Below are 24,312 nucleotides of genomic sequence, written 5' to 3' on the forward strand. Positions count from 1 at the left end.
AGTTGTCTATGAACAGCACTGTATAAATCACTTTAGGATGTGTTTACCTTGCAAAATGGGAGACGCCCCGAAAACAACGATGTGAGCATACATATATGTTAAATCCCACTTAGGAGAGATCATCTGAAGGTTGTACAACCTATCCAAAAATTTTATCACATTTTCTTATCAAATGTGTACTGTATTACTTTAGAATTAAGTGTTGTTTTAGGTGTTTCTATATGATATATGAGAAAATTTATTGTCTTTCCTTAGCATTGATTCAATTTTCATCAGTTATATTTTTATCACGTCATACTAGTATTTATATAGTTTATCTTTTATCTCTCATTATAGTACTATTTCCCCCCCTTTTTCTCCCTAACTGTTTTCTCGTGTCTAAAACTCATTTTCGAATGAAGAAATTTCATTTAGGTAATGAATCCAAGTCATCTGGAGGGAAAGAAAATTTGAAAAGCCTTTAGCAAAGAAAAATACCAAATCAAACAATTAATAATTACAATTTACAAACACTAATTTTTGGATAATCTAGGTTGTCACTAAAAGCATCCTGGCACAACAGCACCAGCAACTGAACAAATTGGTTTTCCCCTGAGGTTATTTTTATTAGCGCTTAGACTTCTTAGGCAAGTTGTAGTTCTTTTTAAGGAACTTAGCAGCCGTTTCATCATTTCTATGACATAAAACTCGCAGAAGAGTGTTTGGTTCTCTTGGACTCCATTGACCAGATGTCGTGGGCAATGGGAAGTGTGATTTGTTTGAAGAATTATTATACATTTCCATAATAAGCTGAGTGAATATCTTAGTCAAGTCCTCAGTATCCTTGCGAAACAGGGGAAGCACTTCTTTAACAGATGTAGAATGCTTTTCTATCAAATCAGCTGGTAAACCCTTTCCATTGGACCAGAATAAATCAGTGAGAAGCTTAAAGTCCTCATCTATTATAACATGGTCTTGAAGAGAGAAAGCTCGTGCTGGACCCCCAGCTAACAAAACCAACAAGAGCCCATCAAAAGAAGCCTTCATTACATCAGTTATTACATGCGTTATTACTCTGTCATGCACAGTGGACAATATTATCTTCAAGCATTGGTTAAGCTCCTCAAGAAAAGGCTCAATTCTAGTGGATGAAACTTCACCAACATATAGGCCATCCCAAAGAACATGACCGAGATCCTGGAAAATCACTTTGTATGCCATGGCCTCAGAGAGTTGACGGATACCTTCCACAAAAGCAGCTTTAGAAAGCTTGAACTTCAACCTCTTCTCCATACCATCCTCTTTTGCGGATTTATAATTTCCAAGACGGGCAATGGTCCTCTTTTCTAAAACCTTTAGTCCCATGCCAATGCGCTGCATGGTATTTATGCGAACACAAAACTGGGGCAACCCAAACGAGTTATCTACGTTTGTAGTTCCAAGATGGAATATCATTCTCTGAGTCACTTGTGACTTTTCTTTTTTTCTGAATACACCATGAAATTTTGATCCTGCCGAACACCGAGTCAAGGCTGGCATGATTGGGATGAAGGTATTACGGTTTCCTGCAGATGATCATATCAAATGAAAGCCTGGTCATCAAGAGGATTGCTGAGAAACTCTTTACGTATACGATTATCAAATGGTATGCAGTAAATATATACCACAGCCAGCTTTGGCCTTCAAAATGTATTGTTGGAGAGATTTGTCAAGAGCAAACATCAATTCAGGAAGCAAAACTGCGTGCATGGGTATTGGCAACAGAAAGAACGCTTCCAGGGAGTCATCTATGATTCCTAGAATTTCAAGAGCGGAAGGAGCAAAACACTCTTTATTTGCACGTGGAATCCACACCTGCACCAAAAAAAATTAACTGAGCAGCCCTATTAAAATGAGTTCTGGCTGGACAAACCGTACAAGTATGACTTGTGAGTTAGGTTACACAATGATTTCTTGTGGTGTTAAAATGTCACCACCCATCTCGAAAAGAGTCATCTAAAAAAGTAAGTTTTCTTTTGTCTAACTTGTTTCGCTCTATGCAAAAAAATACATATAGGCCTAACCTAGATCAGACTGCTGGTAAAAAATTGTGGTCAATTGTCATTTTTTTTAACTTGGGAGAGTTAGGAGGGTATCACTGTGTGTTTTAACAACCTAAGAGTGAGGAAATCTATCATGAGAAAAAAATTTGTGAAGTTTTTTAAAGCAAGATATCAAGTGTAAGAAGCTTTATTGAACTTCAAAATCAAGTTTGTAGAGGAGAACAAACTTGATACCCCAGCATCCGCAAAAAAATATAGAGAAGAAAAGATGCATTTTATGTCACACTAATTACACAATATAAATATTCCAGATTTCAAGTGTTTGATTGACAATAACCTCGTATTAACAAATATTTTAGCTTATAATTCTTTCGCAAGATGTCAAGTTTCTTTATCACAAGCATTAGCAGAAGAAAATGCCAAAAAGACAAATATGCTTGGTAATCATGCATTGATATATATATATATATATTTTTTTTTTAATTTCAGGCTTTTGCTAATTTGCTCCATCTTAGTTTGCCTGTTATCTTGTATTTCAAAAAATTCTCTTCACAAAGGTAAAGGAAGATAAACTAACATATTTTTAGAGAAAATATTACATTGATTAGATTGTTAGCAACAAACCTCTTCTTGTAGATTTCTGTCAACACATTCCTCCAGTCTGTCCACTCTGTTCTTGATCCATGACTTTACCAGATTGATAATTACAGCTTCAGCCTCGTAAGGGCACATCTCCCTTATAATGGATTTCCCACCATCGTCACTGTCAATCGAATCTTCCACTGCTATATGTACCAGATCTTTCTCCAATTTATCAGCAGCTATCAGCGTTTCTACAGTATCAGGAGTCAACTCCGTAACACTCTTCACATATTGCTTCAACTCATGACCATAACATACATGAAGGGTAGCAACAGCAACACCAGCCGCAAGTGGATGCCATCTCTTCAGTATTGGACTAAACATTGCTTTCTCATCAAAAGCCAGTTCGCTGATGTCTCGTGCAAGAACTGAGAGACTTGGAAAGACTTTATCCTGTTGTCCAGGTACATGCTTGCTGTTGCGGGGATCCAGTTTCTGCTTGAAAGAAAGATTAAAAGGAGTTAAGTCAGGCTTTTGCCACCAAATTTAGGTAACAAGGTTTAAAAAGATACACTTAACATAATTAGTCTAAAAATCTTTAATACTCCATGAAAATTAGCCTCAAGAAAGGAAACGAGTGTTCTGTGCTTAGGGAAGGGAGTTTGAAGGGTTGAACTTGCCTGAATAAAAACAGCATGCAATGATGATGTAATGTAATTTTCAACTCTGGTGCAGGATATATCAGCTTCTTTCCTCACCCTACTACACTCTAGAGAGATATCTCCTGCCAATATCTTTGCTGACGATACTGCAAGACACACAACACTTTGCATTGACTCAATATTATCGTCATGGAAAGTATCATGGTAGGCAAGGAGCCTTTCTTCTGCCCAAGTTAACATCAAATTCAATGCGTAGCTCAAGGATTCTGAGTAAAATGGATCCTTCATCGCCTTGGCATCTTTGGCAGCTTCTGCCAGCAGATTACTTGATGCTAACAGCAGATCATTTTCCACTTGACCAGTGGCAACATAACGTTGAAACAAGGTCCAAGAAAAACAAACATTATGCAGCATCTCATTCATTCCAAGAATAACCCAGGTTGTCTTGATGAGCTCTAGGACCTCGTCAACCTCTTCTATCACATTGGTTTCTTCATGATTATCAAAACATGCTTCTAACAGAGTTTGGTAGATCCTAAGGTTTAGCGGAAACCCATCAGCCCAATGGCATGTATCGGGAACAGACCCCTCAAATGACCTACAAGCAAGAGACATAACAACTTTGCGAAGTGCATGCATTGATTCATTGTCTTTTCCAATATCCATGGGCTTCTCAAGGCCTCCATGGATTATTTCCTGCAGGTTCAGTGCGTTAATATCTGCCTTATCTAACGGCAGGCGAGGATGCAAGAGAAGTCCTGCTTCAAGAACCTTCAAATTCCTCCTTAACCAAGCCTCGTACTCTTGTTCACTAGGAAAATCTGGACACTTGAGCTGTTGCATTAGCTCTAGCGGCAGAACCATCGATTCTATTCGTCTTCCAAGCTATTTCAAGAACAAAGACCCAGTAAGCTTGCTACCATTAAATGAATAAACGAGATGAAATTTCGGAATTTGGTCCACACATAGATAAATGAACAAAAAATTTCTCATTTATCTGTTCACTTTTTAAAATCAGAAAAATAATATTGAGTAGACAAAATAGTACTTTTCAACCACAGATCAACTTCTATGCGTTGCACCATCTAGTGTGAAATTTTATTGTATACCATTGTCATCTTAAATGGTATAAGATTCGTTTTTAACTTCTGATTGAATATATATATTTTTAGCCATGTTCTGGTTGATCAGCGGAGTCTTAAATTACGTTTTTTCATTCATATATATGATTCTTTCTTTTCAATTACATTTTTTTCATTCATATTATTCTAACTTGAGTTTATTCTAACTTGAGTGATTCCAAATATGGAGTTTACAGTCTTTGAAAATATTAGCAATATATTTTCCAAAATTTGATTTCGAACAACCTTTTTCCAGATGAACAAGATTCACATGAGTCTCACTAATCATTCCTGAATTAGTAGGAACTAAATAAATATCAAGCAGTAACAGTAATGTAAATGTGTTATAAAGAGTATATATCACTAACATTGTTCCAATTTTTTCTCATTGAAGAGATACGAGATACGAGGTGAATTGGTGTTCCAAGTGTAAGTTCATCAGCTTTTTGTCCCATCTTTACTTAAATAGTTAATCACTTCATCAATATTAGTCACATGCATTAACATTAATGAAGTTTAAACTCAAGGATTTTATTTTAGAGCAAAATAAAAAAAATAGAAATAAATAAAATTTTGGAGCAGAATGAGACCTGGCCAGCAGCTACTCTGAGGAAGGCACGTCTGACACGAGTGTCAGTGACTTCCGTCACTCTCATCTGCACTCTCATCAACTCCCCCGTCGTCGCCGCCCTTCTATTCCTCCACGACGACGTCGTTTTCAGTCCCAGCTTCTTCTTCACCTCGCTCGACGCCGTCACAGTCAGCGACCTGTACAAGGACGGCGAAGAATTCCGTTTATCTCCTCTGTTGGAGTCAGAGTGCAAGACGAACGTCAACGGCTTCGGCCCCGAACTCCGGCAAGCTCCGACGAGGATCTCGTAGGCCGTTTCCCGGAGCTCCGGTTCTGATAAGTTGGGAGCCGCGTGGGCGAAAGCGGAAGGAGGAAGGTCGTGGAAGTGGTGCATGGTGTTTGGAAACGCAACGAGTGTTGTCGATTAGCATTGGTCTGGTTTGTTTGGTTAGCTGAGATAATGAATGGAAAATTGCGATGTTGAGTGTGTGCGAGAGTGAGTTTGTGTGAAGATTGGGTTTGTTATTGTTGCTTCACTTACAAGCCATCTTCCTCTCCCAGCTATTCTTATTTAGAATTTAAAGGGAAGAAACACTCGTTTAAAAAATAAACAAAGGAAGAAACACTACTTCAAAGTTAACTCTTTTCTGCAAATCTCCCAAACACTTTCTCTAAACATTTTTGTTACATCTCCTTTTCTTCATCTCATTTAAGAGGATATTAATAACATACAATTTAAAATTTAAAATATCTAATCTACTTGTATATATTGGTATAGCCTAAATATTAATTGAGTGTAACAATTGTTTTTTATTCTTTTGTCGTTCCTCCTTCGTTCTTTCCGTACTCGCTCATTTTCCTCCTTCGTTCTTTTCGTACTTGCTCCTTAGTGTCCGGTCGGGAATTAACCTGTAAAAGGTTTTTCGACGATCAAGGAAGTACTTTGTATAAGAATATAAGATATATTTGATAAAAACATATCTTACTTACTCCTATGTAGAGGGATTATAATATTTGGTCATGGACCATCTGTTATGATGAACTGAATCTATAAAATATCAGTGTTAACTTATTTTTAAGAAGGTTTCCTGATTTTTCACTTTGGTGAAATGTGAGTCTCTGCAACTGCCTTAACTGTTATTTATTATAATTACTTTAAATGTATTCTAACTTGGTAGATCGGTCACCGAGATCAAATGACATGGTTTGTACGGTTCCTACCGGTATATTTGTTTTAATTATGTTTTTTCTAACCTTTCTTTTGTTTCTTAACACCTCATCAGTTTTCGTTTATATTTCACATCATTGACGGAAGTACATGTTTGTTCTCATTTTTTTATATTTAATAATTGATCAGTGATCAACTAATATATAATTCTGTTCCCTGGTATTGGTATTAATGTTTATAAGATTACTCTGTTGTCCTAGCTATCTCAATATAATAAAAATATATCAGTTTTATTTTACAATATTCTGTTGTGTTAAGATATACAGTGAAGTTCATATCTCTAGGATCAGCTTTTTTAAGCAGTGGAGTGCTTTAACCTTCAGTTTAGCTGCATATTGGAAGTTCCTTTATTGCGAGAGTATGCTTACATTTTGAGATAATATTAGGTATGTGAATGTTAATTTAGTAGTTTATTAATTACTACAACACGTTACGAAATTCATTGGGAGAAGGAAAGATATCAAAACGCCATCTCCTGGCCTACTTGTTAAAGGGCTTTAAATTAATATGAACCAAGTTTTTGGGCCCTATATATGGCTTCTGTTAATATGAGGATAATTTCTTCCTCCACCTCCATAACTTCTTTACTCACCTCCACAGAGGAACTGAAATTACAATTTTATCTTCTTCTTCATTGAACACCCCACTTCCAACTTTCACCGCCAGAGCAACCTCATATTTTTACCGTCTAAACAAAAGAAATTGTATTTTAGATTCTAAAATTTGAAAACAAAAATTGTATTTCGAATTTTAGAATTTAGAATACATTCAAATTCTATAAGTTAAAATACATTGTATTCCAAATCCTGAATTGTATAATTCGTTGTATTTCGATTTCTAAAATTTGAAATATAAATATTTTATTTTAAATTATAAAATTCAGAATGAATAATTTCAGTTTTTGAAAATATGGGTGTGAGAAAAAATTATAGAGGTGCATAAAGAATTTGGCTAATTTGATTTTTTTTTTCTTAGTATTGAATCCAAGAATACTTGAGCCCCACGTTTTCTCTATCTCTCTCTACCCAACTTGCCATGTTACTTATCATAATTAATATTTCTATATATGCATTCTAATAACATTAAATGTGTTGAACCAAAAATATTTAGGACAATTCATAGTTATATTAATATCAATTATGTTCAATTAATTGGTAAAGTCGAATTATGGCTACTCAAATCCCATTTTAGGTCTTGGAGAAAGAGATCTTCTCTATAACTCTTGTTTATTTATCTTTATAGTATTAAATAAATGAGATTTTATCAATATTTGTAAATATTTTTGTAGAAAATAATTAATTTTCATATTACGTGACATTCTAAATTTAGGGAGTGAGATGTTTATTGATGGACATGATTTTATTCCCACTTTAAAGCTGTAATAATAAATTTTTAGATTGTAATCATGTATAAATCTAGTGCTTATTTTTTATTCATCTAATTGAGTTTATTCTGGTCTTAGTTGTTATTTATGTTAATTTTGTATTTTTAATTAGAGTACATGTCTAATTTGTGAAAGTTCAAGTTGCTTATTTGAATTAAAATGAAAAACGATTTAGGAAGATTTTCATACCTAGAGATGTGATATTTTGTGAACTATGTTTTCATTTAAACTTATAATAACTAGGATACAAAATAGTTCACATGAAAATATTTTACAACCTTTACTTGAAATTTCACACAATGACATTAACGAAAACACACAAACCTCTCTTGAAAACCTATAAGAAAATGAGAATACTGAAATTAATAGAAACCATGTTTCAGGACATGTAGAGCACCAACCTTTTTCAAAGATTATCATCATCATGTTAAGCTATGCATTACAATTCCTAAGTCAATTTCTACAATTGTAAACCATTCATCATCATCAAGTCGTATCATAAGATATTAAAAGGTTTTCTTGCACATGGCATTTTTTTCCCATAGACTCCATTATTCAATTGAAAGGTTTCAATGTTTCTAACTAGGTCTTGTGCCTCAACATGTGATGATCAACTACTTGATATTGCATCTATATGATGATCCTTAATATCTTGAAAATCAAAAAATAAAATATTATCTCTATATCATCCTCAAAAATTGAATACTGGACTCTAGTCATTACTATGTAAATTATTTTAGTTAATTTATCTCTTCTATGATATCCATATTGTTGTGGATTCCTCGACAAGCCTCCATTGTAATGTAATAGTGAAGTCATTAAATACGTTGTCATGAATTTAAACTTTCATTAACAAATAAAACACATTGATAAAGATGGTTATGATGTTTGTGAAAAGTTTCGAACTCAAATTTTCCATCCTTTTCTTATAAACATGCTAGTGACATCTTCACCAAGGTTTTTTATCAAGGAAAATTCAGTACTCTAGCTTAGAGAGATGAATATTCATTCTCAAGCTTGAGGAGGCTATATCTTATTAAGCCTTCTACATTTCCGTTTGAGCTTTTATTAGTTTCTATTTTCCCTAAGTGATATATACAGAAGTAATGTAAAGCACTTGTATTTTTTGATTGAAAAAATCTTGTTGTTTTGATGTTTGGTTTCTTATTTATTTATGTTCCATGTGGCAATAATAGATGAAAAAGAAACAGCAGTTGTACCCACCTGAATAAGATGTGTTAAATAAGGCGAGATGCAGAAAAGGAATTTTGATGTGAGAATTTAGAATGTAGAAAAAAGAAGGGAAAAAGGGTGAAGAAAAATGATACACGTGCATGAAATCTTTCCCTGGTCCTTGTCTTTCCCAACGTCAACGCTCAACTGTACAGACAGCGTCCTACCATCTGCTCCCATTCACTGTTCCAGTCCCACTTTTCTTCATCTCCATCACAGTCGGCACATTTCAATTGGTTCTTCAAAATCCCACCTTTTCTGTCTCTTTCTTCTAACACTACCCATTCATTTTCCTTATCTTTTCTTACAAACATAATCTTTTCCGGATCATATTAAGCTGCTTATTATATATGAATTCTAAAGTTCTAATTGTAGCTATGCATTCAAGAGTATAAAAACATTTATTACCTCTTCTTTTCATGGGATGATGGAAGGGGAAATCATCACATGCCTATTAAACCTTTGACCTGTGCTTCTTTTCATGTTGGTTGATTTTTCATATTCGGATAGGTGGTTATAAAATCTATAAGAAATTTGAGAAATTGATGTTTGATGGTTTATAATTAACGATTTGTTCAGGTTTGGAGGTTTTGATGTGTTTCAATGTAGATTTTTCGAAGGTTTTGTTTGATAATTATGATTCTTGGGTGGTTGACTTACTTTTTCTTGTTGACAAAGTTCGTGTTAAGCGGTTAGAGAAATGTGTGAGTGTTATTTATTTTGTATTCCTGAGAATATAACTTTTTGGAGGGATGATGTATTTATATTATACCGTGATCATATTTTTATTATGCTTTTATCAATTTTGACAAGTTTGTGTCACTATGGTTAAAGTTTTGTAAAGTGAGTTGAATCTCTAATTGGTTGGCTATCAAAGAAGATTGGTTTGAGGTTTTGTTGTATAAATTAGTCTCAAATATCTTATTTTATTTTATTTATACTTTCTTAATTAAAAATATGATTTTAATTGATGGAAATTGGCATTTTGTTGGATGGAGTCTTTATCTCTGATTGTTGTCAAGTGTAAATTGGAAAAATCTTTTGTCATCAATCAAATTTGGGAGAAAGCGGAAAGGATACCAAAAGCAGAAATTCTAAAAGGAAGATAAAGACGACCCTGTGGCTCCACAATCACAATATGAAAAAGGAAACCAATGAGAGGGGAATAATCGTTTAAACAGCTTTTCTAAATCATATATTTTAAATTATTATTTTACCCGTAATTATTTTAAACTTTTATTACGAATGCTTTGTTTGAATGTTTGAAATTTTCCATTATATCAGTCTTCAACCCAAAAATAGCAAATACCATATATAATAAAATGTCTATTTATTTTTTTTGGAAAAAAGTAGTTAAGTTGTGAATAAAGGTGTGGATAGAAAGGATTGCGATGCTCAAGTTAGTTCCATTATTTGCAACTTGCTTGATTTGAAATTAGGAAAAGTGTAATGAATATAATTGAATAATGAATATGTCAGTCAGTTCATGACAGCTATAAGTTTAAATGATATCCACAAAACATAGAAACCTTTTTATCAAAAGAAAATGTCTTGCATTTTTTTTCTTTGTTTTCAAGTAAAAATTAACATAATTTATGCTGCCTATGTACGAGTTGTTTTCATCATGTTAGTTGGTCACCGCCATTCATTACAACAAGTGATTTGTACAATTTAAATTTAAAGTTTGGTCATTAAAATTTAAAAACAAAAAAAATGGATCAAATCAGTTTTTTTCTAAAATAGTTGCTTCTAAAAAAATTGTATATGAACATGTTGATTGAAAAGCAACACATACAAAAAAATTAAATTATTTGATCCAATTTAAATGGTGAAGACTAAAATATGCATATACATTGTTGATAAGTAGTATAACCTTTAATGGGGAACAAATATTTTACGGTAAAGGAAATATTGTTATTTCGATTGATGTTTAAAATCTTTATGTTGTATGACGTATTTGAAAAATTGATGTTTAGTGATAACTTTATATTTATGTTTGAAAGTTGTGGTGTGTTTATGTGCAAGTTTTTTGGCTTTCGTATCTCTCTTGGGGCTTGGGTGTTTAACTTACCTCTACTTGCTAACAAAGAACATGTTTAGTTGTTGGAATATTTTGTCTTCTTTTGTGAAAATGTGTTTTCTTTAAGGGGTTGATGTAATTGTTTTCTGTTGTATTCATGCCTCTTCCCTATCTATGTCAATCTGGTTCATGTATTATAGTGTCTGTTGGATGTCCAACTAGTCGGATATTAAGAAGTTTGATCTGGTTCTTTTTTTATAAAGCTTGAAACATCCTAAAATATCTCATTTTATTTTATTTATTTTTGTGTTGATAAAAAAAAAAATACCACTTTGATTCCCGAAAATGTATGGAAATTTTATGTTATCTGTTTAATTAATTGCAATAAAAGAAATCTCGAGTGAAAAAAACAGAGACATGGTAAAGTACTTCTTCTCCAAAGCATATGAAACAGTACTTTTGTTAGATACATCTGGCTCCCTCTGCAACTATTCCATGCATTTTTGTTTGGTGAAGCAAATACATTAATCCTACAAGATTGGTGATGAAATTCGCAAGAACTTCGTTGAAAACTCAGAATTTGAGTTGGCATGCACGCCATTTTCTTTTTTTCGTCGGCAGTGAAGGATGATTGATATCTTGAGAGATAGATTTTGTCCAAGTTGACATTCTAGTAGTTTCATATCATGCAATTATTTTGAGCCACCACCACCACCACACCCATTCATAGAACATATATATTATTGTTATTATTATGGTTGGTACCCCACTTCATGTCCCCTCCTACCTCGTCGTTTCAATCAATTTCCATGCCATATGTGCTTTAGATCGGACTTTAGGGCACACACCAAATTTTGCACAGAACTGAGTTTTCAGAAATATGCAATGTTAGTTCCACCGTCAACATTGGCATTTGAATAATAAAGTTAGTGATCGATGAAGCGGAAGAAGGAGGAGGAAGTTGAGAAGATGACGGTGTGGTATCTGAGGGGGGCAATTAGGTCCAGTTTCTTTCTTATGGACGTGCATGTTCTTCTCATCAGCCGCAGAATTTGAACCGGCGATGAGGGGACCATGTATTAAAGAGAAAGCGATATTTCTAAAAGTGGCCGTTGTTTTTGGGACCACAGGTGTGGATAGTAGCAAACAGGTACAGAAAGAAGAAGAGGAGAAGGAAGAGGAAGAAGGGCTGAGTTGAATGAGTGAGGAAGTGAAGCCATGTTTTTGAGATGAGGAGAAGAACACGTGCTGTGACTCAAACAGTGCCGACACCCACTGTTCATTGCTGACAGGTAGACTGTGACTGGCGGTTTTGACCAACCACCGCCAAATGCAGTCCCACCACCCTTCACCGCCACCTCATTATTCTCTAACGCAACCTCCATCGACCTCTATTTTTATTTCATTTTTCCACTTCTTCAAATGGTACTCGGATTCAATTTTATTCTAACTTTTTAAATTGTATAAATATATGACTGGACTCACAAACTATATTTAGAATTGTGTACGTAAGGAAATGACATGTTTTTTAATAAATAATAAGATATTTAAGATATTTTCTCACAAATTCTTTTATAATTGTTTCCAGGGGTAAGAAAACATAAAATGAATACTTTATAAAATAAAATTAATTTCTGTATAAAGTAACATGTAGTTTAGGGTTTAAAGTGGGTTTAAAGTTTACAGTGATGGAAAGTGTTGAAGATCTCACATCGACTAGAGATTAAGACATTTCATTGTATATAAGTAAGTGTAAACCTCAACCTCATAAACTGGTTTTATGAGGTTGAGTTAGGCTTAAAGTTCACTTCATAATATGGTATCAAAGTCATTTTCGAGTCTATTTTAACGAGTGTTTGTCCACATCGACTAGAGATTATGACATTTCATTGTATAGTCAGTTGGAGGTACATTTGTGAAGTTTGTTAATTTTCATATAATATTATCGTATTAGACTTATACCATACTAATTTTCACTAAATAGGGTAAAATATTATGATAGCATATTTTTTAAATTAAATTATTTCCAATTAATAAAATTATCTACTAAATTGAGAAGCACATGTCATCACAATTATTATTTAGTACACTTTAAATATGTTCTTCATAATAATCAAGTATACACATACACATTATCAACCTTGCTAAAACAATTTACTCAAATTATTGTGGGACTCTTGAAAACATTTCGATTACTCAACTCACCATGATTCTTAACTAACTAATTTAACATGCAAGTTAATATAAAACTAGTTTCCTTTACATTGAGTTCCTTAAACATCAAGAAAATTATAGTTTGAAGAATGGAAAAATAATAAATAAAAGCACTCTAGGAACTCTTATATCACTTCAAAGTCCAAAATCTAACCATCAAACCATAATAAATAATTTCAAAACCACAAGTGGTACATTTCAACCCCTTTCTATGCATGAGGCATTTAAGAGGAAAACATGAGTGGATAAAACTTAACGAAAGTTACAATTCAAACCAAATGTTCTACCCTTCCTTCACAAGATCGTAGGCTCCAAAATATACTATAGGAAGGATAGAAACTTTTTAAGGGACTTTACAAAGGAGGGGGTGAGAATAATTTAATTTCTTATTTGTTATCTATTTTAGTTTATAAGAAGAAGAATATAGTTTATTCCAAATTACTAAGGGCACACCTTCCTTTCCTAGTTTCACCCTGTGCCTATTTGTTTTCTTTTTTATTCTTAATTACTCTTGGCTATAAAAAATGGAAAAGCCAACAATTCAAAGTCGAAACCCTCTTTTACTAACTACACCTTCCCCTGAAACACACCCTGTATAAAACATATAATCAAATAAGTTAACGTTTCAATGTAATCAAAATATTTAATTATCACTTATCAATTGATTAAAAGTCATCAACTAAATGTTGAACAAAAATGTTAGACAAAATAAAAAGAAATTTAACCTTGTAATTAACTACATTAGATCAACCTATAATTGGTAAATACAATAAAATTTGTTCATTATACAAATTGACTCATCTACATAATTATATTTACAAATTTCAAGCTTAAAGGACTAATGTACCCACTCATACCCGAAATATTTAGAGATATAATCATCATGGTTGACAAAATATTTAACTATGTCCAACTAGCTTAAATAAACTAATAAACCATACATTTTACATACTTATAGTAACACAAAAACATGTTACATTTAGAAAATAAAATCCTATTTCATAAGTTTTAGAGAGTGAAAAATTAAAATTGATGAAAAATAAATATTTTAAATTAAGTTTATACAATTAAGTCTCCCCATAAAAACATTGTGTCATTATGTATCTTTTTATACATGAATTGTATAGCATTTACTAGGATTAATATATAACATATTAACCTACTTGTGATGTGTGATAATTGGCACCATTAATTTGTATGTTTATTAACACGGTATCAGAATTTTCTCTAAAGGTAGTAGGGACGGAAAAGATTCTAAGGATTGTCTATGTTGTTGTTACAATGGAAGCAAACGGAGTTTCAACTCGCTTTAATATCATATTACAAATTTTCTATACTAGTTGTGTCAAATGCACAATGTGATTCAACTACTTGTGTTTACAAAAGTGTAAAGAAAAAATATATATATTAGAGAGTACACATACATAAAAAAAAACAAAAAAAACTAAGTAGTTAAAGAAAGAAACACTCGGTAAGAGAGATATATAAAAAGAATTATTTAAAATATTATAAAAAAATAATACAAAACTTATTAAATAATCAACAATGAATCTTAAACCCTAAATCGTACATAAAATCAATGAAAAAAAACAACTTAAAAAAAAGCACAATGTGATTTAACTATTTTTTCCACAAACAAAATTCAGAAAAATAAATATTTTATTTAAAATACTAAGAAATACAAAATTTATTAAATAGACAATACTAAATCATAAACTAAATCGTACAAAAATTCCACTAAGGAAAAAAAAAATAAAAAAAATAAAAATTGCAGAAACATTTAATGAGAAATGATATGTTACATGGCTAGACAATTCTTTTTATATTATTAAATGCAATTCAATAAAATATATTTTATAAAATTCAATAAATTATATTTAGTATTTCTATTATTTTATTTATTATAATCTTTTGCGTATTGATTGTATTGCGTCGTACTTCAATAATATGAAAAAGACACGCTATCATTTTCACAACACGATTTTTTCATGTATCGATGCACCAGTAATTTTTATATTTGACCATATCACAATAATATATACACAACAGAAGGACAATGAGAAACACATACCTCCATCCAATAAATATCTATTATAAATACTTATTTATTTATTATTTTCATCATATCATATATTTCTTTTTCTCTCTTTACATGTGTATGAAGTGTAGCTGAATATTTTTCTTCAATCTCATCAAACATTTTCCTAAAAGGAACTATTTTATCGTTGGATAAAAATATATTAATAATTTTAATTTTTTATATAATCATATTATAACTTCTAATATTATTATTTTAACATATTTTCATATCATTTAATTATTATTTATTATATATTTTTTAAAATCATCATATAAAATGTTGTATACAACTTAAAAAAAATTTCAAAGTATCATTTTTCTTTATCCTTTGAAAAGTAACGTACGGAAAAGGAGTGTGATTCAAAAAGGTGTGCAGCACATTGAGTGGTTGCATTGCATTCGACAGTACTGAAAAACAATCTGAAAAACATTTCCCGAAAGATGCACAAGGTGAAAGAAAAAGTTAAATAAAATATGCACTTAGAACCACAATTTTCACAACTTTTTCTTAACTTTTAGTCCCATTAACAGGGAATAATCTGCTTTACTCCATCACCCACTTTAATAACAAGGTTATTGTTAATAATTAATAATCTACAACATACTTTTTAATATTTTTTCCTCAATTTCTTGAAAACATGTGGACTTACTTTTAATGTATATAACACATTATATTTATTTTTCGACTTTACTATTTTTTATGCATTATATCTTCTTACATTATAAGCTAATCACAATTCATAGTAGATCTTCTTTTATGATATGTATGTTAATAAAATTCTAAAACTTTTTATATCAGAAAATTTACAAGACACATTCGTATGTTTCTTTCTCTCTCTTTGTTTTCTTTTTCTCTTTTTTTTTTAAATTTTTATATAATTTTCTTTCAATAAAAATTAAGATTGCAATTCAATTTTTGATTTGATCAAATTTTCATTCAAATAATCAAATATAGCTTAAGTGAAAATATTTTAGAATGAAATATTTTCACTTTATGATTGGATTTGTGTTAGTTATCAAAGATATTATATGAGATTTAACCTGTTGAATAAATATATGTCTCTTAAAAATATTATTTAAAATAATAAATAATAAGAATGATAAAAGAGTAAGGAAAATTTGTATTTTTCAACTAGATTAAAATCAAGATAATGATTGTATTTTTTATTGATTGGTCTATTTTTTTTTCTTTTTTCTAAAATGATGTTCGTGCTCTCTTACTACTTCACCACTCGGTCTTGTGAACTTCAAGTTTGAATGAAACTTACAAAAAGACATTTCGATATTTAAATGAGAATTCGATATTTAACACCCTATGCTATTAATACTAAATAATGACACAACTGATTCTTAAAATTTATGTTTATTTATATGATTATCATGAATTTTTTATTATGGATCGAATTAAAATTTTAAATTATGATTAAAACTATATTACTTAATATTTAATTAAAGTATCCTATTTTCCCGATGAGTACATGTTTTATTTAGATGTGTTTAATGCAGTTGGCAGTGAGTATTGAGTAATTGTGTCTGCTGAAACGTTGTTTTACTTTGATAAAGTTGCACTACTAGATAGATAGTGTAGCATGGACTATGACGTTATCCTCCTACATCTTTGACACGTGTTTGGTTCAAGATTCGACTCAAACGTACTTTTTTCACTTTCATCCTCCACCATGTTTAAAAGATTTCATGCTTTTTTCAAAGAAGATAAAAACAAACCTCTTTCTGCCTAATGCTTTACTACAAGATACAATTATTGTTATGTTCATAATTTTAACTATATTTTATATTTATAAAAAATATGAAAATTAAATATAAATTTATTATATATTTTTATAGATGTAAATGTATTACAAATAAAATACATTTGAATTTAAAACAATTTAAATATTTGGAATGTGAAGCAATTTAAAACAATTTAAATATTCTTGAACTTTATCCTAATGAATTTGAATGTGAAACAAAATAATATTTAGAAGAATATTTGGGTATTAATTGTGCACATGATTATCTTCAAGTGAGAAAAAGTAGATGGTTTAGAAGTGTTTGGTATGACATAATTGAATGCATGAGTTTGGATATCAAATAAATTCATAATGCTAATTTTTTCTATTCGGATTGAGTCTTGTATCCAAATGAATGTCTGAGAACTTTGTAATTAGGGGGAGATAGCATTATATCACGGTTACTTGTTTCTATATGTGTTTCTTATTTATGCAATGCTAACACTTTTCAGAGTGTGTAGGAAGTTTTGTTGTCTTGCAGGTCTAAGAGAGAAGTTGTTTGTTGTGAATGCAAAAAGTGAGATACTTAAAGCTCGTCTTGGACTGGGTGCAAGTGACTTGTGCTACTGGGACGATTTATTTATCATATACATATACAAGTTCTTTCTGGTTAGTAGGATTCAATTGGATCATATGTTACTAATTGTCAGGGGTTGGAAAGTGACAAAATGACTGTCACCTTCACATAATTCTATTGTAAAACTATTGTTGTAACTGTTGCACGAATCTAAATTTGGTTTTGTGTTTTAGTTGGATAAGAGGTGTGTAAAATCATATACATTTGGTTCTTATGAAATGAAATCTTTTTATGTTCTATGCTACTATTTTGGGTATGACATTATTTTTTGGTAGTCACGTTATCCTTGTAGAAGACAAGTGCTTGATATTTTTGTTGAGAGATGTATATAAGATTGAAGCATATCTTAAATATAACAAATGATTTATTTATTATTAACTGATAAAAATATAAATTTTAAAAATTGATTATAATTATTTTTTTCCAATTTTTTATTTATTTTGCATTAATGTAGTTTTTAACACCTCTAGTTAATATATTGTAAATTATAAATATTTATAACTTTTTAATTTCTTAAACTGCAAAATTATTCATAAAAAAATTATAAATAAGAAATTCAAACTATATTGTTAATTATCTCGATAGACATTGTAACAATATTATAGATCTAAAACAAGATTTAGGTAATTTTAGTTTTTATAAAAAAAATTGATAATTTTGTTATAGGTACTATAGATCTACAATATTTTATAAGCAATACATATGCTTTGAAAAAAAAATTATTTTGTTGAAACACAACCCAATAATTCATTTAAAAAACATTAATATAAAAATGTTTACTAAAATAAAAAATTAATAAACATTAAAAATAGACGTTAATTTATATTAAAAATATTTGATTGGTAAATTTTCTTTTTGCCACCACTTTTGATTGGTAATTAAAACATATGCAAGTTGAGTATATGCCTTTAATGATTGCTTAAAATGCCTTATTTAGGAATTCTTGCACATTATCCCATTTATCACTTCAATCCGATACAAAACGAAAATCATTCCATTAAATTAAAGTTTTTTTTTTAAATATAAGTTTTTATGTTAAACATAAAAACTTGACATTATGCTATGTAAGAAAATAACTATAGTAATTAGTGGTGGTTCCGTAGGAATTGTGTCCCTAAGATACATTTCTTACGATTACATCGAATCGTGCACACGAAAATCACTACAAGTTGACTAATAAATCGTGTATCACAGCCATAGATATAATATAAACCATGTATTATACTCGAAGCTATTATATAGTTTTTGTACAGTGTGTTTAGATAAAGAATTTTTTAAATAAGGTAATTTAATTTTATAGGTAATTTAAAATGTTTTCTAACAAAATATGCTGTGTAGTTAAGGAATTTTAAAGATAATTGAAACGCTTTTTGGTAAACTTTAATTGTGTTTTTTCAGGTAAAAGTTCAAACATTTTTTCTTAATTTACTAATTAGAATTTTCTTTTTTACAATGTGGTTTGAGTGTTATTTACGGTTCAACATTAGTTAAGATTTTTTTTACTAATACTAGAATATTTTTTGTTGTTGGTGTTAATTAGGGTTTTTTATAAGATTATGTTTTTAATCCATTATTATTTCTCAATGTCAGTGAAAGTTTTCTTAGATGTTTAGGGAACTTATTTTTGACGATGGTGAATTAGATTTTTATATTATTAATAATTTTTTAATATTTTAATTTTTTATGGTAATTGAAATATTTCATCTAGATAAAAAAACTTGAAACTTAATAAATTTGAAGTATTTTATTCAAATAAAATAATTTAAAATAATCAATTTATATTTTATATATTTAACCATCTTATAAATTATAAAATTTGCTATTAAACTCAAGATAAAAGGTTTATCACGATTTTGTGAGTAATTTGACAAAAGTTAGTTGTTGTTTCACTTTCCTAGTCCACCAAATTCCAAGTTGGAATGTTTTTGTTTCTGAAAGAAGATAAATAAGTCTCTCTCCGTGGGTACCTAATGACATGCTACTACATATACAAACATAAGAACAAAACACATTATCGTGATTCATGGAATTGGCCATCTGAACCAGTACCTGTTGAATTTATGAAACGTGTTACACTCAGAAATAACAATCACAAGGTTTTTGTTTGAAGCTTTCTGTTCCTCAAGGGTCATTGTTTCTGTGATTAAACCAAACTTATTGTTCTACTAATGTATTCACAATTTTAACTCTTCACCTGTGTTTCACAAGGCTATAGTATATGCATATCTTTTGGTGCATCCTTCACTCATTTGCACTAGCTACCTCTGCGTAATCACATGCACCATCATTAATTAAATACTTTTTTAACTGGTAAACCGTTGACTAATTGCTTAATTTGCAGTATCTGATTATTTGTATTAGGATGATTTTCTTAATTATAGAAAAGAACTTCAAGAGAAGGAAAAATACTCGGTAACATTGATTGATAACTGTGTTTGAGAGGCATAGAACAATGAAGATTTCCTCATAATTTTTTAATAAGCATAAATAAATATTGTGATAAATTTCTTTATTTTATTATACTCCAACCGTCTCAATTATAGACCAGAACAAAACAAACACATAGAAGCTTCTTTCAATAGCCAGAACCAAAATATCTCTGCTGAAAAAAAGGTATGGTGCCGAGAAACGTGAATCTAACAATCGTGTTTCATTAATTAATTTGATATCAGCAACGTCTATTCACCTAATAGCTAATACAATGTTTCATTAATTTAGACAAATAAATCAAACTCCTCGAGTGTTAGTACGAAATTTGATCATCTCACACATGAAAAGAAGAGGACAACAACTAGTTTGTTTATACTTTCAGTCACACTTTCACTCGAGCAGAAAACAGGACAAGAGAATCTTGAGATTCAGACCATTATTTATGATCACTCATCTCTGGCTTCACTGCTTCAAACACACACACAGGCTAGAAAAAAAATGAAAAAGGATTGCATTATGACCGAGATTGATCACTATAGCACTTTTGTCTTATCTTATCCCCCACCAGAGGGCCCAAATCTTGATTCATCTATTGCAGTACAACACTTGTCCTTATGGAAAGAGACTGCTAGGCCTCCTTAACAGACAAAAACTTTTTGAGACATGGTGCTCAGGCCCCTGGGGACTCTCTCATTGCCATCATATCACCTCAACTACCCTTAAGAGGCTGCACTGCAACTACACACCATTTACACATGGATCATTGCCATACAAATATCTTTTTTCATCTCCTATTATTGTATTTGAGAACCTTCTTTCTTGCTGCTAGCTAGTCACATTATATCTCAGACAATTTTACCATCTATGAACCAAGGATGTTTTACCTTCTTTCTTGCTGCTAGTTAGTTTTTGTCAAGGTTAATTTTGATTAGTTGGCTGGAAAGTGTTGTGTTGTAATATCGTCTTAGATTTTTTTATATGGGGTGGATCATTTCTGAAATGATTATTATGTATATATTCTTTCTGATAAACAAAAATCATCTAATATAATAGGCAATGCAAGGATGACACTTAGTAATAGAATCAAATCCCAAAAGAGAAATCGTAATAGAACACTTTTTTTTGGCACTTGTTTTGTGTTCTGGTTTGGGGCACTCTTAAGATTTATCTATGAACCAAGTTTTTAGTTTAGAATTTGTAATTAGGGCCATCTAAGATCTCAGTGATGAGTATCTTGAGCCAGTCTGTTCTCTGTTGCATCTGCATCTATTAATGGTTTATAGTTGTTTTGTTGCTAAGTTAAGCAAATCGCTGACATAGACACTTTGTATTTTGAAGCGCCTGCAACGGCATGCAGAAGCATGTGAGCATCATGGAATCCTAATAACCCTCCACCGTAATCACATTAATTAATTGGTCTCTTCTTCGGAAGAAAGAAAACATTGGTCTTAACCCTCACATGATTTAGCATCACTAACTACTGTGAACAATGATTTAATGCATCATCACAACCACTAAATATAAATACAAAGTCCCTAAGAAAAGAAATAGTTGTAGTGATTGTATATTGTATTCCGTGCCATAGAGAATGATTAACCAAACTTTCACGGCTATCACACTAAGAGAATTCATTGCTTGCAGAGAAAAATGTGAAAACTCTTAAACCAGAACTGAAGAGTGAAGATTCAGTGAGATAAATGTTCATACAGTTTATGTTCAACATTTTACTAGCATTTAAGCAGTCCTCAGTATCTTGTAGTTCCCAAATGTTTCCTTTATTAATCACAAGTCAACCTTGGAATCAAGGAGCACGTGTAACTCCACAAGGAATTACACTAAACTCGATAACATGAAAAACATTTTATATAACTCTACCTGGGTCAAATTACATTAACAATGCAGTTGTTGTTTGATCTATAGCAACTATCAGTCTTAGCATTAAAAAAACTCTCTATTATCAGAGGATCCAGCTTTTTTTTTTCTTCAAAAGTACTTTAAATAAATAAATAAATAAAAGTGTGATATTAGACACAAGCACACGCATAAAACAGCAAAGAACATTATAAAAGAAAAGGTCACAAGATTATAGAAGAGAGAAAATGTTTATATAATAATATAAAAATGAATCTGGTTTCTGGTTTGTAGTTTCTAAGATCTTGCCAATTCCAACCTCACAACAATAATACAACCAAATCTGTACTAAAATACAAAAAAAGGTAAGCAAAGCAATATGGGTCCTTTGCCTCACATCTTACAGCTATGTAATGGGGTCACCAAGTTTTCACTTCCATTATTACCGATGCACTCTGAAACGGTGAATTCACAATGCTGTAAATTGCATGAATACTATCAAGTTTTAATTAGGTATATTGTTGTTGTTAAAACAATTATTTTTTCACTTACTATTTTCATCAATTTTAAATGTTCTCTAACACGTGTAACCTGTAATCTCGTAGAAAAGTTAAGAAATAAAATGAGTTCATGTGGAAAGCAATAGTGAATTGAAAGGCCAAGAAACATGCAAAAGCTTTTTTGCTCAATTATTGGAACAAAAGTCACTCTTTGTAATGGTGTGACCTGTGTCGACCTACCATTGGGTTTCTCATTCTTCCCAATAATGTTGAGTTAACATTTATCTTTTCTATTTAATATCATTTCTTTATTTTCATCTCTACTTGAACAAGTATACTTTCGTTTGTTGCATTAAAAAATGTTTACCAATCATGCTTTATCATTCGCCCAAGTTATAATATAACTCACGAAACTACATTTAATGATAAAAATGAGAATAAATTTTAATTACCCGTATTTAGATTATTTTTCACCTCTACTCCTAAATAATACGTTACTATTCAACATAGAGGTAAATTACAAAAGCAGAAATAGTTAGAAGTACTGTTATTCAATTAATTTAAAAAGTTGTGTCAAAAAAAGTAATTTTAGAAATACGGGTACTGCTTAACAAGTTTAGCAAGTACTATGAAATTATAGGGTTCGAAATTAATAACACAATTACGGTTTCACTTTCCTTATGTTTGTAAGAAGAGAAATGGTGGATTTGTGATCTCACAAGTGTCATTTAGTTAGATGAATGATGAATCCCACCATTGATACTCGAAATCTTCTTTGTTTTGTCACAAAAATTGCGTACCAAATGGACCACAACACTATTAATGTGATGAATGGTAGATGAAAATAAATCCAACAGTACTGTGAGGTGGGGCTGTTATTAAATATAAATTTGGCAAGTGTGAACATGGGAATTTTGGCTTTGCCCTTTTTTTTGCGGCTATTTTTTCCGGTTACGTTTCAATTAAAGTCTTAAAAATAAATTTTATAAACTGTCTATATACCCCTAATAACAAATTTCAACACATGAAATAAAAATAATAATAAGAATAATTGTAAAATCTGCCAATTTTAATGATTCATTTTGTATATATAAAAAGAAAAAAACTTACAGAGAGGTGACTGTAGCCTTCCCTCCACATTAAGGGATTGAACAGTGGTAAGGTCCAGCTTCCAGAAAGTAAAGAGGAGATTTATTGGCTTAGAGAAGGTGTAGCATGATTATAGTTTCTCCTTTTTCATGCATGGCAAATTTATTATCCACAGTTCTCGTTTTGCCCCATTTCAACAAATCCACTGCTTAGGTGGTAACTAGTGTAGGCTGCATTATTGTTTTCCACCCTGATCCATTTCTCTATTTTATTTTGGGATCCCCAATTTCTGTGCCATTCATTGCAAATATTAATAACTCTTTTACCTATAGTATTTCATAATTACTTTTATATACCATACCACTCTTCTACACTCACACACATAACTTGAAATTAAAGTTACTCAGACATAATTTTAATTAATTTTTTGCTATAATTTAAAAGCATGTGACAGTAGGACACTTAACATGGCTCCTACATTGACCATGGAAATTAAACGACCGAAAGAGACTTATAAGAGACCCAAGTGTTCGAATTTAAAAGTCGATTCAATTATCACATATTTTCTGACCATTTTATCATTCTGAAGGTTTAAAGATTTTGGGTCTTTGACCACATTCCGAAGCTCACCACACCACACCACACCACACTGACACGTACATAACGCGTCGTTACAGCGCACCAATTGCGGATTGCAACCTGTCACCACCGCTAAGAGCCATCTGAACCCCACAAACAAAGACGTAACCATGATCGAACCGTTTTAAAGTTGGAGCGAGATTTAGGATTTACGACAAGTAAAAAATTGTTTTGAGTAAAAGTTAAAATTGAATGTCATTAGGTACTGACATAAGAAGTAAGAGAAATAAACGTGTTCAAGTTGAATCTCCACTATTGATGTCAAATTACTTAAAAACGCAGAACCTAGTATGGTTTGCTTCAACTTCAACGCGTGTCCAT

At 31.1% G+C, this 24,312-nt stretch overlaps 1 protein-coding gene and 1 long non-coding RNA gene across 2 annotated transcripts; one reads left to right on the forward strand and one right to left on the reverse strand.

The window, feature by feature from the left end:
- Positions 1–392: 392 nt before the first annotated feature.
- Positions 393–5,510, reverse strand: LOC137812844 (protein unc-13 homolog). Its single transcript, XM_068615071.1, has 5 exons — positions 4,977–5,510; positions 3,284–4,150; positions 2,646–3,098; positions 1,644–1,833; positions 393–1,544 (listed from the first exon to the last, which is right to left on the reverse strand). The coding sequence occupies exons 1-5, from the start codon at positions 5,349–5,351 to the stop codon at positions 607–609; spliced, it is 2,823 nt and encodes a 940-aa protein (XP_068471172.1). The 5' UTR covers positions 5,352–5,510; the 3' UTR covers positions 393–606.
- LOC137812845 (uncharacterized) lies at positions 4,038–4,877 on the forward strand. The gene is made up of 2 exons (XR_011081287.1): positions 4,038–4,172; positions 4,781–4,877. It is a non-coding gene; the product is annotated as an uncharacterized lncRNA (long non-coding RNA).
- Positions 5,511–24,312: the final 18,802 nt, after the last annotated feature.

Source organism: Phaseolus vulgaris, chromosome 2 (genome assembly GCF_000499845.2).
Source record: "Phaseolus vulgaris cultivar G19833 chromosome 2, P. vulgaris v2.0, whole genome shotgun sequence".
Lineage (NCBI taxonomy): Eukaryota > Viridiplantae > Streptophyta > Magnoliopsida > Fabales > Fabaceae > Phaseolus > Phaseolus vulgaris.

What these genes read in the sequence shown, in the direction of transcription:
- LOC137812844 (XM_068615071.1), bottom strand. Translation starts at nt 5,351, where the DNA reads ATGCACCACTTCCACGACCTTCCTCCTTCCGCTTTCGCCCACGCGGCT. An exon ending in TCAGAGTAGCTGCTGGCCAG is followed by an intron (nt 4,151 to 4,976) that starts GTCTCATTCTGC and finishes TTCTTGAAATAG; the next exon opens with CTTGGAAGACGAATAGAATC. An exon ending in ACAGAAATCTACAAGAAGAG is followed by an intron (nt 1,834 to 2,645) that starts GTTTGTTGCTAA and finishes TTTTTGGTGCAG; the next exon opens with GTGTGGATTCCACGTGCAAA.